General features: G+C 40.3%; 1 protein-coding gene across 1 annotated transcript in view; it reads left to right on the forward strand.

Moving 5' to 3' along the window:
* Window positions 1-275: 275 nt before the first annotated feature.
* LOC132817064 (protein mono-ADP-ribosyltransferase PARP14-like) overlaps window positions 276-19,291 on the forward strand; it is a 59,043-nt gene continuing 40,027 nt past the window's right edge. The window contains exons 1-5 of the mRNA XM_060827156.1: window positions 276-494; window positions 7,286-7,422; window positions 9,433-9,472; window positions 14,539-14,796; window positions 18,820-19,056. Of these exons, the coding sequence (XP_060683139.1) occupies window positions 302-494; window positions 7,286-7,422; window positions 9,433-9,472; window positions 14,539-14,796; window positions 18,820-19,056 (865 nt within the window). The 5' untranslated portion in view covers window positions 276-301. The remainder of the gene's footprint in view (window positions 495-7,285; window positions 7,423-9,432; window positions 9,473-14,538; window positions 14,797-18,819; window positions 19,057-19,291) is intronic.

The following is a 19,291-nucleotide window of genomic DNA, read 5'->3' on the forward strand; positions in this document are numbered from 1 at the left end:
AACTGTTGCAAAAGTACTGTGTGATTAAAGATCACTTCAGCTGAAAACCTATCTTTAGTATTCAACAGGAAATAATTGCGAAGATTAAAATTTAGAGTCAAAACTTAGGGAATTTGCAAGCCATATATATCTTAAAAGGGAGAAAAAGCATTGTGGAACGTAATTTTAGAAATGTCATTCTTTAAAAAAAGCGTAAATAAAGTCATTTTCTTCAAATCACTTGGATTAAAGTTTCGTTTGACGAGAAACGAAAGTGAAAGCGATTGTAAAACCTCGCAGTGTTGCCATTCTCCTGTGAGCGATGGCGGCGCGTACTGACTATCTCTATCCCGTCCTGGTAGAAGGGGACTGGGGTCCAGACGTCGCTAAAGTCTTGAAAACTAAACTCCAGATATATTTCCAAAGTAGAAAAAAGTCGAACGGCGGAGACTGCGTGGTGGAATATGAGGATCTCTCAGCGAAGCAAGCAGTCGTCTATTTCGCCTGTCCGGAAAGTGCGTGAGTTTTATTGATATTGAAAGTTCCCACTTTCCAGCACAATTTGATAAAATTCACAGTTACACGAGACTCTATAAATGCAGCGTTTGTGTTAGAAATTCACTCGGTGGCGATAGATTACTCTCTATTGGGAGGGGGGGTTCTCATTTCAGGGAACCCCGAAAGTGTGTGTCTCAAACACACAGACGGAAAAACAGAATTATGCGGTCAGTATTTGTGGGGAAATAAATGGCCCTGTTTAGCGGCCTGAGATCTTAACACCGTTCACTAACAGCAGCAAAAAGAAACTTGGATGATAGACGTCTGAAACGAAAATAGTTAGCAGCAGCAATAGAGAAAGAGGCAGAGTTAACGTGTGGAATTTTGTTGAGCTTTAGATGCTGGATGAGAGCATTGGACTCCCTAATTGGTCACTTCAGGGTCTTGATTAGCAGCAGGGCGTGAAGGTTGACATTTACTTGTGGTGGAGATGAGAAAACAGAATTTGTGTAAGGGTACGTCACTACTCATCCTGACGAAATATACTCCCATATTTAATCTTGATTTGGAGATGCCGGTGTTGGGCTGGGGTGTACAAGGTTAAAAATCACAACACCAGGTTATAATCCAACAGGTTTAATTGGAAGCGCCGCTTCGAAAGTTAGTGCTTCCAATTAAACCTGTTGGACTATAACCTGGTGTGTCATTTTTAACATTTAATTTTGCCAGCCCCAGGAACAGAAAGTTCTTCCTCACGTTTTGAGTCCAATACGACTATTTTTCCACGGATGCTGATAGACCTGTGCTGTATTTCCAACACCTCTATTTCAAGTTCAGATTTCCAGTGCTCCATTTTTTTTGTGTGTATCACAGGCATTGGAGAAAGATAATCAAAAAAAAACCTGATGTTGAGGCAATATCTTGTCTTTTAAGGCACTAGTCGAAAGTCTCAAGAAATAGTGCTGGTTTCTAAAATTGGTTAGGAACATTTTTTTAAAAACTTTTCTGCAGTGACTCCAATGATTGCAAAATCTATTATAGTTGTTGGGAGCAAGTAGCCAGGAAGTTGAAGCTAGATATTTAGCATTTTATTAAATGTTTACTCTAAGTATACTGGACTTTCCCATTCAAGAGCCATTCGCAAGCAAAACATCTGAATCCTTCAGACAGCCATCAATTTCTGGAATTTAATTAGTTGGATCCTTTTATAGGGTAACACAGTGCCTAGAAATAGCTATTAGTGATGCTTCAAGCAGTTTAGTGACATTAGCTCAATCGGAGAAACAGGAAATCAGAACCTCCAAAAAGAGATGATTTGGAGGAGCTGGTGTTGGACTGGGGTGGACAAAGTTAAAAGTCACGCAGCACTCGATTATAGTCCAACAGGTTTATTTGGAAGTACTAGCTTCTGAAGTGCTGCTTCATCAGGTAGTTGTGAAACAGAACCATAAGACCGAATTTACAGCAAAAGGTTTACATTGTCATGCTTATATATTAAACAAATTTAGATTAAGTCTTACATCTTTTAGAATGGGTTTGCTCGTTTTGATTCTTTAATATGTAAATCCCAGAACATCTTTTAAGTTACATTCTCAAGGTAACTTCAGGTTTTCTAATAAAAGGTGCCATCTCAGCTCAGACAGTGCATTCAAGGTACGAGGTTAAAGTCTGTCTGTATCCCAACCTTGAGTCAGACTGGTTCTATTTCTAAAGTGGGATTTACAGAATCTTACATGGATTGACTGTAGTTATAATTTTGTCTAACTCAAACTTGCTAACATTTTTAAAAAGAGACACTGCACAGAAAAAGTCTTTCAAATTGAACAAATTTAGTTCACTTCAAATTCAATAATTAGTCCAATAATTAATTCCAGTAGAGTTGATACCTTTGTTGAAGTGAATATTGTGGAGTTACAGAGATGTAACAACACCAAAAAAAACCTTCAGTCCAACTCGTCCATGCCAACCAGATATCCTAAATAAATCTAGTCCCATTTGCCACCACTTAGTCCATGTCCCTCTAAGCCCTTCCTAATCATGGAACCATCTGGATGCCTTTTAAATGTTGTAATTGTACCAGCCTCCATCGCTTCCTCTAACAGTTCATTCTATACACACACCACCCACTGTGTGAAAATGTTGCCCCTTAGGTCCCTTTTATATCTTTCTCCTCTCACCCTTAACCTATTCCCATTGGTTCTGGACTCCCCCACTCCAGGGAAAAGACCTTGTCTATTTGCCCTATCCATGGCCCTCATGAATTTATAAACCTCTATAAGGTCGCCCCGAGCCTCCAACACTCCAGGGAAAACAGCCCCAGCCTCCCTATAGCTCAAATCCTCCAACCCTGGCAACATCCTTTTAAATCTTTTTCTGAACCCTTTCAAGTTTCACTACATCTTCCTGATAGGACAGAGACCAGAATTGCATACAATATTCCAAAAGAGGCCTAACCTAGGCCCTGTACAGCCACAACATGACCCCCTAGCCCATATACTTGATGCTCTGACCAATAAAGGAAATCATACCAAACGCCTTCTTCACTAACCTATCTATTTGCAGAGCAACTTTCAAGGAGCTCTGAACCTGCACTCCAATGTCTCTTTGTTCAGTAACTCTCCCAAGGACTTACCATTAAGGTATAAGTCCTGTCCTATTTGCCTTTCCAAAATGCAGCCCCTGACATTTATTTAAACTACACTCTATCTGCTACTCCTTGGCCCATTAGCCAATTTGATCAAGATCCCATTATTCTCTGAGGTAACCTTCTTCGCTGTCCACTACACCTCCACATTTGGTATCATCTGCAAATTTGCTGACTATATATCCTTTGTTCATATCCAATTCATTTATATAAATGATGAAAAGCAGTGAACCCAACACCGATCCTTGTGGCACACCATGGTCACAGGCCTCCAGTCTGAAAAGTAACCCCACATTCCTCCGTCTTCTACTTTCAAGCAGTTCTACATCTAAGTGGCTAGTTCTCCTTGTATTCCATGTGGTCTAATCTTGGTGACCAGTCTACCATGAGGAACCTTGTCGAATGCCTGCCCTCATTAATCTTCTTCATTACCTCTTCAAAAAACTCATTCAAGTTAGTGAGACATGATTTTCCACACACAAAGCCATGTTGACGATATTTGCCTTCCAAAATACATGTAAATCTCGTCCCACAGGATTCCCTCCAACAACTTGCCAACCACCGATGTCAGGCTCACTGGTCTATAGTTCCTTGGCTTTTTCCTTACCACCTTTCTTAAGGAGTGACACCATGTTAGTCTTTTGGCACCTCACCTTGTGACTATCAATGATTCAAACATCGCCGCAAGGGGCCTAGCAACCATCTCCCTAGCTTTCATGATTAACTAGAAACAGTCATGCTGAAATCTCTCTACCTTAATCATTAGTTTGCTTTTCAAATCAATGAAGAGCAATAAAGAACATGGTTATGATCAATCAGTGTAAAGGAATTAGTATTAGAACAAACTTTAGCAAGTGACCGTCCTGAGGCCGCATGTAGCCCCCAGGAGTCCATCCCATAGTTCTGTCAGAGTAATCATTGAAGGTGAATCAGTGAGTAGAGTGTGGGCTGAATTCTCATGTCCAGAAATCTTTGGCTCCTAGTCAGTTTGCAACCATAACCTTAATCCTATTTTAGTGTTCAATACCATTCACAAATCTTCAGATATTGAAGTATTCCATGTCCACATGTAGTAAGCTGCAAAACAGTTAGGTTTGAGTTGATATGTGGCAATTTACAATCCTGCTGCACAAAGGCCATGCAGTGACCATCTCCAGCAGCAATAATTCAAAGAGTCTCACCTTTACATTCAATGACATTATCAATGCTCATTCTCCCACTATCATCGTCCTGGAGGTCATAATTGATCAGAAGCTGAATTGGTCTGGCTATGTAAATACTGGAACTATAAGAACAGAACAGAAACTGAAATTTTGGAGTAAGATATCATCTCCTATTTCGCTAAAGCCTGTCCACAATCTGGCAATGCTCAAGTCAGAAGTACAATGGAATATTGTCCTGGATAGGTGGACTTCAAGCAACCATCAAGAAGCCCTAAAATATCCAGAACATGCTATGATTAGCATTCTACCCTCTGCTTTGAACATTCACTTCCTCAATGCTAGCTCACAGAGGTAACAAAGTGTAACCTCTACAAGATGCACTGCAGTAACTCACCAATAGTCCTTTAACGGCACCTTCCAGACCCACAAATTCTTCCAGTCAGATGGACAAGGACTGTGGATGCATGGGAATACACAATTTGCAAGCCTCTCTCCCAAGCCACAAATTTCTTGACTTGGAATTGGTGGATTAAAATCTGGCCCAAGAGGGAACAGACAGCTCAATAATCTTGGGAACCCCACTGTAAGAGAAAGAGAAGAGACTATGACAGAATCTCAACATGGAGTCATCCCCATGAAATCCAAAACTGCTATGAATTAAAGTTGGTAAGATCCTGAAGAGCAGACAAGAAATCATCCTGTTAGGTTCTTTTTTCTTGAGATTCTTACACACTTGATGTAACTACAACACTCCAACTTCTGTGAACAAACAAAATTTGATTAAGCACCGGACAATAAAGCTTTCTGGAGAAACCCTTAACACTCTTCGCAATGCTTGCAAAGCCATGTCAAGGAATCTCTCTCTGAACAAAGGAAACAGTCCTTCCTTTATACAAAATCATTACATCACAATCAGTAATGCTTACAAGACAAGTCCCAGCCAAACCCCCTGCAGTCACACGCTACTCAAAACATGATGTAGTGACCATATCATTTCCAGAAACAATATAATGTAAATCATCTCTTAATGGTCAAATCTGTTGTGGATCTGCAAAGTTCCAACTGCAATGTTCTTATTGATTTCTGAATAGGGGAATGATACTGTTATTTATTTATGCTGAATAACTAGGAAAGGCTGTGTAAATGGCCCTGAAAGGCAAGAGAGGGGAATGTAAATTCTTTCCAATCTAACTGTTAGAGAGAGACATCCTACCCCAGCCTTGGGACATCCAATTTCCGTCAGGTCAGCAGAGCAAATTAATCCTTTAATATCTCAGTCTGTAAGTTTTAGTTGCTTTGACAGTATGACCTTTACTAAATGCAACCCTATCATTGAAGCATCGAGTTCCAAGGACCATTCCCACAACTTGCCACAGTGCGTCCACAACTGTTAAAGTAGTGATGGAGGAGGGACACATTGCTGTTGTAAAATCACCAGCAAGACCACCAGGTTCACCCTAATTTGGGCCTTAATCACCTTAAGTACTGTCCATCTTCATGGTGCAGGTTAATTAGACAAGGATATAAACAGTAATGGATAAGTAGTACAAAGCTGAATGCCTGCAAATCACCTGGACCTTTAGGCTCAAACAGTTTGTTTTTAAAGGTGTCTACAGAGATAACAACTACATTGATTTTCACCTTGCAGCATTCCCTAGATTCTAGAATAGTTCCCTGTGGATTAGAAGTGAGAAAAAAATAACCTTGCTATTTAAAGTCAAGGATGAGATCAACAAAAATTTGTAGGTAAAGTGAGCTGATGTCAGTGCATCAGCTCGTGTTTACACAGTGAATCCCTAGTGACTCTTCTAACAAGCATTTAAATCTTTTGTCATAGAGAAAAGTAGTTGGGGATTATCTTTGCATTCCAGCATGATATTGGAATAGTGAGTAGATTCAGAAGATGAGAGCAGAATCCAGTAGTACTTTTAGTGTTCAAGACAGGTCAGGAAAGGAAATGGGTAAGCCTGTTGTTTACAATATCGTTTCATGTCCATTAGAATTCTGGGACACATAGCAATATAAGGGGAATGGCCAGGGTGAACAACTGTCATGATTTTATTGTGGAATAGGACATCAAGGGCAGACGGGAAAGTGCAGTTGATTAAATCAGCAGCTGCAGAAATGTTGCAAATGGCATCAAAGATTAAATATGTAATTTGAAAATGCAGGTGGAAGTGAATTGGGGAATAGTTTATCCAATGCCAAGTATAGAAGTTAGCAGGACTGAGAATCCCATGTTTCTGTCAGTGACAATTAATTTCCCGACACCATGTTTAGGCATAATACCTCCCTCCTTGTTTGATTGGGGGTGTTATACCTGACACCCTTAAAAATATATTTTCAGTTAAGTGGTTTCCTGCCTATCTGAAAACATATAGGCTTTAGACGCCAACTTATCCAATAGAATTGCTGATATTTAAACCTAATAATTACTTGTGGTAAATCAATCTGCATTCTATTGTTTTGTGTTATTGCACACTGAAAGACCAGTAAAACCATGTAGAATGGTGGCTCAGTGATTAGCACTGATGTGTCACAGTGCCAGGTACCTGGGTTTGATTCCAGCCTGGGGAAACTGCCCCATAGTGTGCAGGGATGTGGAGGCTGGTGGATTAACCATGGAAAATACTGGGTTTCATGGAAGGAAGGGGGTGGGGTGGATTGGTATGAGATGCTCTTTGGAGGGTTGGTGTGGACTTGATGGGCTGAATGGCCTGCTTTCACAATGTAAGGATTCTATGATGATGAAAGCAAAGAACTGTGGTTGTTTAAAATCTAGATAAAAATGGAAATTACTGGAGAAACTCAACAGATCTGGCAGCATCTCATACAGATGAAGGGTTGCTGGACTCAAAACATTGACCGTGTTTTCTCTGCATAGGTGCTGTCTGACTAGCTGAGTTTCTCCAACAATTCTGTTTTTGTGACTGAAAGGCCAATATTTGACAAATACTGCCTTAATACAATGTTACAATGTTCTTCTGAATGTTTCCTGCAGCAAGATGTCAAGTGTTAGAGAAAGAGTCACATGAAATCGATTTGCAAAAGAGAGGAAATATTCGCTTAACTGTCAAACCTCTAGGAGATGCTGATGGGGACTATGCCACAACACCACAAATGGTTTCAAGACAGTCTGTAAGTTAATGTGTTCAGGTATCTCTGTGTTCTTCTTGTACTCTGTTTGCAAATTATTAGGTTTTATAAATAACAGGGCTTACCGAATCACACTGTTCCATTTTTGTTTAAGCACAGTTACGGCATATGAAACACAAAATGCTTTGTAAATTATAGATTCATAGAGATGTACAGCACGGAAACCCATCCATGCCGACCGGATATCCTAAATGAATCTTGTCTCATTTGCCAGCACTTGTCTCATATCCCTCTCAACCCTTCCTATTCATATACCTATTCTGATGCCTTTTAAATGTTGTAATTATGTCAGCCTCCACGACTTCCTCTGGCTGCTCATTCCATACGCGCACCACCCACTGTGTTAAGAAGTTGCCGCTTAGATCCTTTTTAAATTTTTCCCTGCTCATCCTAAACCAATGCTTTCCAGTTCTGGACTTCCCCACTCTATTTACACTATCCATGCCCCTCATGATTTTATAAACCACGAGAAGAACACCCCTCAGCCTCTGCGCTCCAAGGAAAACAGGTCCAGCCTATTCAGCCTCTCCCTACAGCTCAAATACTCCAACCCTGGCAACATCCTTGTAAATCTTTTCTGAACCCTTTCAGGTTTCAAAACATCCTACCGATAGGAAGGAGAGCAGAATTGCACACAGTACTCTAAAAGTGGCCTCACTAATGTCCTGTACAGCCACAATGTGGCCTCCCAACCCCTATACCTGATGCTCTGACCAATAAAGGAAAGCATACCAAACATCTCCTTCACTATCCTATCTCCCTGCAACTCAATTTCAAGAACCTGCACTCTCAGATCTCTTTGTTCAGCAACACTCCCCAGGACCTTTACAGTTACATATATATAAAACCTGCCTGATTTGCCTTTCCAAAATGCAACCCCTCACATTTATCTAAAATAAATTCCACCTGCCACTACACAACCCATTGCCCTATCTGATCAAGATCCCATTGTACTCTGAGGTAACCTCTTCGCTGTCCACAATACCTCCAATTTTGGTGTCATCTGCAAATTTACTAACTATACCTCCTATGTTCACATCCAAATCACTATGTCAAAAAGCAGTGGAGCCAGCACTGAGCCTTGTGGCATACCACTGGTCACATGAGTATATTCAGTCAGTATTTTAAACACACACCGCTTTGCCGTCCACCCACTTTCTTCTGCTTGCTGCCTCTCCTAACCTCCTCATTTCTTCCTGCTTGCTGCCTCTCGTGATCCTTTCATTCTCTCCTGTTTGTTGCCTCTTCTGACCCTCTTGCTTCACACTTCACTCTCCCTCCTACTTACCATCCTGCTCATTGCTGCCTGTTACTTGCTGTCATTGACCTGAACCCTTACTTCTTGCCACTTGCTACCTTGCTGATTGACTCCCTCTTGCACCCACTTAGTCCTTTCCACTTGCTGAATTGCTTGCCACTTCCCTCTGCAGTCATCTCTGTGAGGGTGAGTCTGTGAGGGTGAGCAGTAGTGAGAGGAAGGAGTGAGGGGCTCAGGAGAAGTGTGATAAGTGGAAAGGAAAAGTAAGCAGTGAATATGAGTGAGTGAGATATCAGGCTAGGAGCAACAAACACAAGTGAGTAAGAGGGAGTGAGCAAAGTGCAGCGAATGAGAGAGACCTGGGAGATTGAGAGAAGAGGCAAAGGTATGAGAGCATTGGGAATGGGAAACTATGAGCAGAAAGAGAAGCAATAACCAATCTGGCAAATTGGAAGCAATAAGCAGGAGGAAATAGTAAAAGAAGATTTTTGCACCAGTTAGGTTCAAGGCTGACGATAGGCTTTTAATGAAAATGTTATTAAGTCTGGAAACTAATCCAGCCTTGTTACATGTTTCTTGTGGGAATATGATTTTTGTTTCACAGATTTTCATTTGGCATTCAGTTTTTAGGAATGTGTCAGGAACACTAATCAAGGCATATGAATTGTAAAATATAATTTAGATTTTTTAAGTATAATTTTGATTAAAAAAAAAACAAATTTGACATTTTACAGGATCTGGATACTGTAAGAAAACTACGCAAGACAGAAAAAGGTACACCAACTTTCTCCTCAAAAGTTAAAATGTTGATCCATTGGGAGGAACCTATTCCTCCTATTGACACTTAATGGCAGGGGACAATCAATCTTTCTACAAACAGGTGAATGTGGACTGTATGTTGGATTGAATGTGGATGGAATATGTGTAATTGTGTGACTGAGTCAGAAAGTAGAAGGAAAATGCTGAAGAGTAAATCAATTTAAGACATTTTGATTAGGTGGTAATAAATCTATCTTATTGGTGATTTAGTTTTGGGGATTGAAGATTAGAATCCCAGGAGAAACCAGAATGAAAAGACAATGCTTCCCTGTTTTCTTTAAACCCTTCGACTATATTTGATTGTAATTTTAGTGAATATTGAACTTGTACTGCAGTTTTCATGCATCAGTTGTTCATCCAGAATCTTAGCAGTGATTCAGGCTCAAGGGGCTAAATTCCTTTTCTATAGTTTCTCCATCTGAGAAAAATTCACATATTTTTGAATGTCTTTGTCCCGTTGGCTTAAAGAAAGCTACACATATATTTAGGGATTTAGAAATGCATTGGATCTCGCAGGACCATTGTCACACTTCTGAGTGTTGCCACAGATTCAAACTTCTGAATTTGTTCAAGTTTAGAACATTTCAACAATTTTTTCCAAAGACTGCCAACTGTAATATGGTGACAGAATAAAAAGATTTTTAATTAAAAGTTGAGTACTAGCTGTGTATTGATTGTGGTGCAATAACTGAATACAAGAGGAGTAATCATTTCTTGATATTTTGTGCAAAGGGTTCAGGTGAATATTAGCCTCAAAATCTGACAGCTTTTGATCCTGCTGGTTACAAGAGGATGTAGATGGGCTTGTCAAATGAGCTGATTAGTGGCAAAGGATGGATGTGATATTATAGCTGGAACATTAATCCAGAGACTCAGGTAATATTCTGGAGATTCGGGTTCAAATGCTGAGCAAAAGTGAGGGAAAACTGAGGGCTGAATTTTTACCAATCACTGCAAGCATATTACTACCAAACACATTATAAAACAATCGCTTTCCTCTTACCAGCAAAAGCACCAAAAAAGGAGAGAGATGAAAATTACATTTTGATATTGAGCTAAAGCTATTGAAATTTATGTTTGTGGCAAAACAAAGACCTTCACATCTGAAGATGTAACATCTGTAATATGACAGCTTAGTTCAAAGTTTACAAGATTTGTTTAACTGCTTTACAAATCTGTTGAATTTTTCTAGTTCTGTTAAAAGTGTATTGAATAACTTGGGAATAAAATTGCCTGCAAATGTCAATGATCAAATGAGAACTGATGTTAACAAAAAACATGATTTTTTTCAGAATCAGAGAGTAACTATTTGGACTATGGAGCTTAATTGGTGTCAGAACAAATTATTTTCAATTATTTTCACCATTGCTAGATTTAAAAAACCTGGAATGTTGTTGAAAACAGCAGTATAGGTGTACCTTTATCAGATGGACTGCTGCAACTCAAGAAGGCAACTCTATCACTACCTTCTCAAGTAATGGATGACAGTGCCACATTCCTTTTTTTTAAGAAGTAGAAAATGGTAGAAATCAGGTCAGGTCAGTCAGCTTCTGAAACGGAAAGCTCTATTGACAGATAAAGGGTCATACTTGGGCACTCAAAGATAATATTTGAAAAAGTATTTCACGTTTTGTCTCCCCAACTAGGTAAGCTAACAATAGTGGTTCTCAGGCCTTACTGTTTGAAAGATCTTATTTCAAACGAAGTAATAATTACTGATGCCGATGTTGATTATAATACAATAAAATTACTTTCTGAATGATATATTCACCAGTGCCTTGTTAAAAAGAAGTTGACAGATTTGAACAAGCTGTCTGATTTGGTAATTAATGATGTAAACACTCGTATATTGCCTTTAACTGCAAGATAACTTTACAGGTTTAGCAATATGCCTTTTGAATACTTCACTGGAAGGCACACCTCTCATTGTATTCAGCGACATTGTGTATGCTGAGACTCAATAGACAATAGGTGCAGGAGTAGGCCATTCAGCCCTTCGAGCCTGCACCGCCATTCAATATAATCATGGCTGATCATAAAAGAGTGACCTACCTAGACCCACTTACCCTCTGACTAATGCACCTAACACTAATTCACCCTAACCTGCACATTTTTGGACTGTGGGAGGAAACCCACGCAGACACAGGGAGAATGTGCAAATTCCAGTTGCCCAAGGCTGGAATTGAACCTGCGACCCTGGTGCTGTGAGGCAGCAGTGCTAACTGTTGAGCCACCATGCCACCCTAATGGTTACAATGCATACAAAAGGTTGTTTGTCCCTCCCTCACTGCTATTCTTAGCCCACCTTTGCTGAAACACTATTGGCATGCTGTCAAAGACTTTCCTGTAACTGGGCCACCCAACAGTACATAGGTGTCCACAGTTCCCAATTTGTGCTCCTTGCCTCTTCAACTAAAAACAAAGTGATGAATTGGTATACCTCTATGTTTAACATCAATTGAAGGAAGCACTCCAGATGCAAGGGCATAGAATGTACTTTAGGTTGGGGCTTCAATGTCCATCACTAAGAGAAGGTTGGCAGCTTCACTATTGACCAAGCTGATTGAATTCTAAAGGATGTAGCAGCTAAATTGTGGCTGTGGAGACAGCAGGGAGGGAACCATCAATAGGGAGAAATGTACTTAACTTCATCCTTACCAATCTGCCTGTACCAAGATGTATTTGTCTATGACAGAATAATAGGGACATCTGCTGTACAGTCCTTGTGGAGACCAACTGCCACTTTCACATTGAGAAAATCATCCATTATGTTGTGTGATTTCACCATGATACTGAATAGGTTAGATTTCAGATGCTTTAGTGAGTCAAGACTGGACATCCATGAAGTGATGTGGGCTAATAGCAGCAACTGAATTTGATTAAACCAAAATGTCCAACCTCCTGCTGAGTTAATCCTCATTCTACCATTACTATAAAGACAGGCAATCAACCCTGGTTCAATAAAGAGTGCAGGAAAACATGAGGTATACTTAAAAATAAAATGTCAGCCTAGTGAAAGTGAACTTCTAGCAAAAGCAGTATGTGATAAACAAAGCAAAGTGATCTCTCAACCAACAGATCAGATCCATATTCTACAGGCCTGGCATATTTTGTCAAAAATGGTGGTGATGGGCTCCACAAATATCTTCATCCTCAGTGATGGGGGTGTCCACCTTATTGTTGCCAAAGACACGACTGACGCGTTTTCAAGCATCTTCAGCTAGTGGATTATCTGTCTTGCTTTCCTTGTGAGATCCCCGGTTACAAATAATGAGCCCTCTGCTAATTTGCGCCTCTCCATATAATATCAAGAAACAACTAAAGGCATCAGATACTACCTTTAGCAGCCATAGGCCCTGACAACATTCTGATAGAAGTACTGAAGGCCTGTACTTCAGAATTAACTGTATCCCCAGTCAAGTTTTTTCATACATATCAACACTGGCATCTTCCCAACAATGTGGAAAACTGGTCAGCTATGTCCTGTCCACAAGAATAAGGATAAATCCAACACACAGTCTCTCTCTCTCTCTCACACACACAGTCTCTCTCTCTCTCACAGTCCCTCTCTCTCTCACAGTCCCTCTCTCTCTCTCACACAGTCTCTCTCTCTCTCTCTCACACAGTCTCTCTCTCTCTCTCACACACAGTCTCTCTCTCTCTCTCTCTCACACACAGTCTCTCTCTCTCTCTCTCTCTCTCTCTTCCCAGCAATCAGCAAACTGACGAAGCAGTCATCAACAGTGCTATATCGTGGTACTAGCTAACCAGATGTTCAATTTGGATTTTGTTAGGCCCCTGCACTGCCTTATATGATTATAACCTTAGTTTAAAAATAAAAGCAAAAGAGCTGAACTGAGAAGGGGAGGTGACAGTGACTACCTTTGATCTCTGATGGAATGTGGCATGTAGGACTCCTTGCAAAACTGAAATCAAAGGGAACCAACAGGAATGCTCTATTCTGGTTTTAGTCATATTTAGCAATGGAAGAGGGTTTTGATTATTGGAGGCCACTCATCTCAGCCCTAGAACTGAGAGCCTCTGCAGGATCCCACAGGGATAGATTGTTAGGTCCAACCATCTGTAGCTGTTTTATCATTGACCTTTCCTGCACCATAAGGTCAGAGGTGGTGCCATTTGCTGATAATTGCAAAATGCTTATGTGCAAATGCAGCAAGATTTGGAAAACATACAGGCTTGGGCTGATAAATAGCAAGTAAAATTAACATCACACAAGTGCCATGCAATGACCATCTCCAACGAGAGAGAATCTGACCATTATCCTTTGACATTCAGTATCATTTTTATCACCGAATCCCACATTTTCAATATCCTGAGTCTTAACATTGACTTGAAACTTAAACAGTCTGGCCATAAAAATATGATAGCAACAAGAACAGGTCAGAAACTAGGAATTCTGAAGCATGTAACCACTTTCTGACTACCCAAAGGATGTCCACTATCTACCTGGAAAGTCCAGGGCATGATACAATGCTCTCCACATGTCTGGCAGACCTAGCAACACTCAAGATACTTAGCAGCATTCAGATCAAGAAGTCTTCCTCTGGCCACATTTTCTAATTCCACAATGTCTTCCACTTGGGAATACAGAGGCATCCAGTACGTGTGAACGCTAGCACCTTTAATTTTTGATCCAAGCCTGACTTGAAATTATATTACCGTTCAAACACTGTCATGGTGTGAAAATCCTGAAACTAACTTACACATATCACTGTGGATGCATCTGCACCCCCAAGCACTCCAACAGTTTGAGAAGGCAGTTGTTCACTACCACCCCCTCAAGAGCATTTAGTGATTGGCAGTAAATGCTGGCATAGGTATTGATGCCCCTGTCAATGAATAAAAGTATTGTGGCATTTATTTTTGGCACTTGTTGGCTATTTGCACCTTTTAAATTGACAAGAAATTAGCAAGATGTTGGTCAACTGAGGGTAAAGCAGTAAAAGACTTGATATTGCTAATAATTGTTGTGTTTTCATGTTGTAATTCATCTTGTTAAGGTGCTCAGGCAGTGTTGGACCAAGAAGCTCATTCAGTGGAGAATGACCAATTAATGAGGAGACTTCATGAAGATAAGAATGAAGATCCTGTACAATCATCAGCTGTCGTGCTACGAAATCTTCCTAAAAGTAGCACATGCGAAATGCTAAATCTACTGATTGAAAATTTTACTGGATTAACTCAAGAAGCTGATCATTTCAGCGTGGAAATATTGAATGAAATGAATGTGGCAGTTGTGACATTCAAAACTAACATTGGTAAGAATTAATATTCAGCATTTTTTGTTCAAGATGATGTGTTCGAGAGTTAGAGGATCCAAGATCAACAAAACTAAAATAGACAAATTTTGATTTAAAGAGTTAGCAATACAATATGATCAGAAATACTCACTTAGAGTCATGTTTGCATGCCTGATCATTACAGCTTGAACTGAAGCAACTTCAAGTGGAAACATAAAGGAATTAATGTTAAAACTGAAAACCAAAGAATTGTATATGCTGGAAATCAGAAATAAAATAAAAAATTGCTAGAAAAGCTCAGCAGGTCTGGGAGCACCTGTGGAGAGAAAGCAGAGTTAAAGTTTCAGATCCAGTGAAGAAGGTGTACTGAAGAAGTGTCACTGGACCCAAAACATTAACTCTGCTTTCTCTCCTCAGTTGCTACCAGACTTGATGAGTTTTTCTAGCAATGTCTCATGTTGGTCATGTTAAAATTGGAACTAGATTCCATATAGACTTCCACAGCAGAGAAAAGAAAAATGCATTGTTATTGGTAAGTTGCAAAACATAACATTAAATGTCTAAAATTCTACGTTGATAATTAAATAACTGTTAAGATACAACAAATTTAAAAATATGAAAGATAAACTGTAACATTCCACTGTACTTTCGGAACCTCTGTGGACCCTTTGGAACCTGGGCATGGCTGCCCAGAGTCAGTGCTAAAGGACCTTTGCTCATCTGGCTCCAAGCTACGTGTTGGGGCCTTTGCAAGCACCTGCTTGAAGTTTTGAGGGAACACAGGATCCTTTTTTTTTGCTGGCTGCTGCTGCTTCACTAATCCCTTTGCATCAGTGCTTGGTGAGGCTGTTGTTCCTGGCTGGCGACAGAGCATTGGCCTTCCTCTTCCTGGCTGACTGATAGGGTTTGGCTGTGGTTGGGCTGAACAGATTTATTCCCCTATCTCCATCTGGGCTGCAGTGTCCCCTGGTGGGGCCAGGTGGGGGATCCAGATGGAGGTTTCTGGCTCCCCTGCATTATTTCACAATTCAGTGAGCCACAGTCTGCTGCAGGAGTGCTATGGTTCTGGCTTCTGCCTGGGAAGTGGAGCTGGTGAGCCGAGTTCTGGCCAAGGGTGGGAGTGGACAGTACATTATCAGGGAGGATCTGCTGTGTCTGAGCTGATCTCTGGGTTGGGGGTGCTGTCAGGTGATAGTGCAGCAAAGAAAGAGTCTGCAAGTCAAATACTGAACACTGGCAACAGTCTCAAGCACTAAAGTGGGAGAGATCCTGCAAAAATAGCACAAATCAGGTAAAGTACTACCATAAACAAGAAGTTTTGAGAAGCATTGTAGCTCAGGTTGAGGTTCTGGACGTAAGTTTGCCTGCTGAGCTGGAAGGTTAGTTTTCAGATGTTTTGTCACCATACTAGGTAACATCATCGTGAGCCTCCAGTGAAGCACTGGTGGTATGGTCTGCTTTTTATTTATGTGTTTCGGTTTCCTTGGGTTGGTGATATCATTTCCTGGTCTTTTTCTCAGAGGGTGGTAAATGGGATCTAGTGTGTTTGTTGATAGAGTTCTGGCTGGAATGCTATGCTTTTAGGAATTCTTGTGCATGTCTCTATTTGGCTTGTCCTAGGATGGATGTTTTGTCCCAGTTAAAGTAGTCTCCTTCTTCACCTGTATGTAAAGATACTAGTGAGAGTGGGTCATGCCTTTTTGAGGCTAGCTGATGTTCATGTATCTTGGTGGCTAGTTTTCTGCCTGTTTGTCCAATATAGTGTTTGCTATAGTCCTTGCAAGGTATTTTATAAATGACATTAGTTTTCCTTGTTCTCTGTATAGGGTCTTTCAAGTTCATTAGCTGCTGTTTTAGTGTGTTGGTAGTCCACAAACCCACCATGATGCCAAGAGGTCTGAGTAGTCTGGCAGTCATTTCGGAGATGCCTTTGATGTAGGGCAGAGTGGCTAGGGTTTCTGGACGCGTTTTTTCGGCTTGTTTGGGTTTGCTGAAAAATCAGCGGATTGTGTTCATTGGGTAACTATTCTTTTTGAATACACTGTATAGGTGATTTTCCTCTGCTCTTCGTAGTTCCTGTGTGCTGCAGTGTGTGGTGACTTGAAATAATGTTCTAATGCAGCTCCGTTTGTGGGTGTTGGGATGATTGTTTCAGTAATTCATTATTGAGTCCGTATGTGTTATTTTCCTGTAGACTCTTGTTTGAAGGCCCCCATTGGCTGTTCGCTCTACTGTGACATCTAGGAATGGCATTTTGTTGTTGTGTTCCCCCTCTTTTATGCCAGTAAGGGTATAATTGATGGTCTTGAAGGTTTCCTCTAATTTGTTTCGTTTAATGCTGACAAAGATTTCATCCAAGTAGTGGACCCAGAGTTTGGGTTAGATGGTCAGCAGAGCTATTTGTTCGAGTCTTTGCATTACTGCCTCTGCTAAGAACCCTGATGTCTGAGATCCCAGGTTCTGTTGGTTTATCTGTAGGTTTTATTGTTGAAGGTGAAGTAAACAACATTAAAACGAAACTGATGTTCAACAACATTTCAGCTCTGAATCACTTAAAGCAAAATCATTAAAGCAAAACGGTGCTAAATGAGCAAAGTTAAATGTGGAGTCACTATATAAATAGTGTTGAAAATGTACAAATCATCCCTTAAAGAGGAAGTTTGTTTTAGTGAAAGTGAGTTGTAGAGATGTATAGCACAGCAAAAGACCTTTCAATCCAACTTGTCCATGCCAACCAGATATCCTAACCTAATCTAGTCCCATTTGCCAGCACTTGGCCCATATCCCTCTAAACCATTCCTGTTCATGTACCCATACAGATGCCTTTTAAATGTTGTAATTGTACCAGCCTCCATCACTTCCTTTGGCACATCTTTCCATGCACCCACCACCCTCTGTGAGAAAATGTTGCCCCTTCGGTCCCTTTAAAATTTTACTCACACTAAACTTATGCTCTCTAGTTCTGGACTTCCCCCACCCCAGGGAAAAAGACCTTGTCCATTTATCCTATCCAGTTGCTGGAGGAAGAGTGACCAAGCTGTAAGAAAAGTCATGCTGACAAAAGAACAAAGACAGCTTGTGCCAAAGATCTCTTATTTCCCACTGAAAGATTTGATGGAGGAAGTGGAAATGAGAAGCAATGTCCTGTCACAGTGGGGCAGAACTATCATTCTGAAGGCAGTGGAGCTAGGTAACATATATGGTCAATAATATATGGTCAATATTAGCAGCCTTGCCTCAATGATCTGAAGGTAATATTAAACACAGTTCAGTAACTTCACAAGATTAGTAGTACAGCTTCAAATATCACATCCTCTGAATGGAACGACTAGTCTTACACGCTGCTCAATATACCATCCACCCTGTCACTCACCTACAAACAATCTCTATCAATCATGACTCTGACCTCACAATCATGGACTTCACCTCACCCCCATACACTTTGAATTGCTGCAATCCTCACAGTATGGTAGTTTGACAATGTTGCGATTTGTTGAGAAAAATCTGGCTTCAATTCAGTGACAGTTGAGTTAGGACAGTGGCTAGATTCCCAAATATTCCTTTGATCTTCAGTCTTTGATTCTGTGTGACAATGTCAATATTGGGCTACAATTACAATGGAATGATTACATTACAGCATGGATATTCTGATTAAAGAATTAAATGTGTTAAGTTGAGCATGTTTGTAAGCAGTATAAGCAAATTTTAGTGCCAAGTTGACAGAGAGCTAGAGATGTGAAGAAATATCTCAAAAGATAGAATTAGGGGAAAATGGATGCAATCACGTATAACTAGTGTAACAGAAAATACTATACTTTCTGCTACCATGACTTCTGTTTGATGTGCATGGAATTCACAAAAGTTGGCATTTGCTTATAAAAATACCCATCATCCTCTTTTCCTAAATTGCTTGCCTAATAATCAAAGGTGTTATGAGTATTAAGCTATCCTTTCAATTTGTACCTTCTATTTATTAAGAATCCTCAGATATATTTCCAGAAAATGTATCATGTCTTTTTTTTAATTTTAATTTACTTTTAGACACAAATGACTTCATTGAAAAGTGCTCCAGAAAAGTATTGAGTAACAGCCAACAGATTATGGCACAGCAGCTGGAGATAACGACAAGTGTGAGAGTGGAGAATCTACCTTCCAATGTCAGTGACCAATTCTTAAAACTGTACTTTGAAAATCCGAAAAATGGAAGCGGAGATGTGACTGCCATTGAAATGGCACCTGAGGACAATGTAGCAATTGTTTCTTTTGAAAGTTCTAATGGTAATATTTGCATATTGGAAAATTTGACCATTTAAAGTAAAGAAGCTGATTTAATGGCCACAGGTGATGTTAACCCCTCTTTGGTCATTTCCAGGCACCCTGAATGACCAAAAGCCTTGGTTGACATGAGGGTTTGTGGTTCACAGTTGGCCATTAAGCTCATCAAGTCTACACTGGCATTCAGTATGATCATGATTAATCTGATAATCCTCAGCCCCACTTTTCTGCCATTCCC

This window comes from Hemiscyllium ocellatum, chromosome 7 (genome assembly GCF_020745735.1).
Source record: "Hemiscyllium ocellatum isolate sHemOce1 chromosome 7, sHemOce1.pat.X.cur, whole genome shotgun sequence".
NCBI lineage: Eukaryota > Metazoa > Chordata > Chondrichthyes > Orectolobiformes > Hemiscylliidae > Hemiscyllium > Hemiscyllium ocellatum.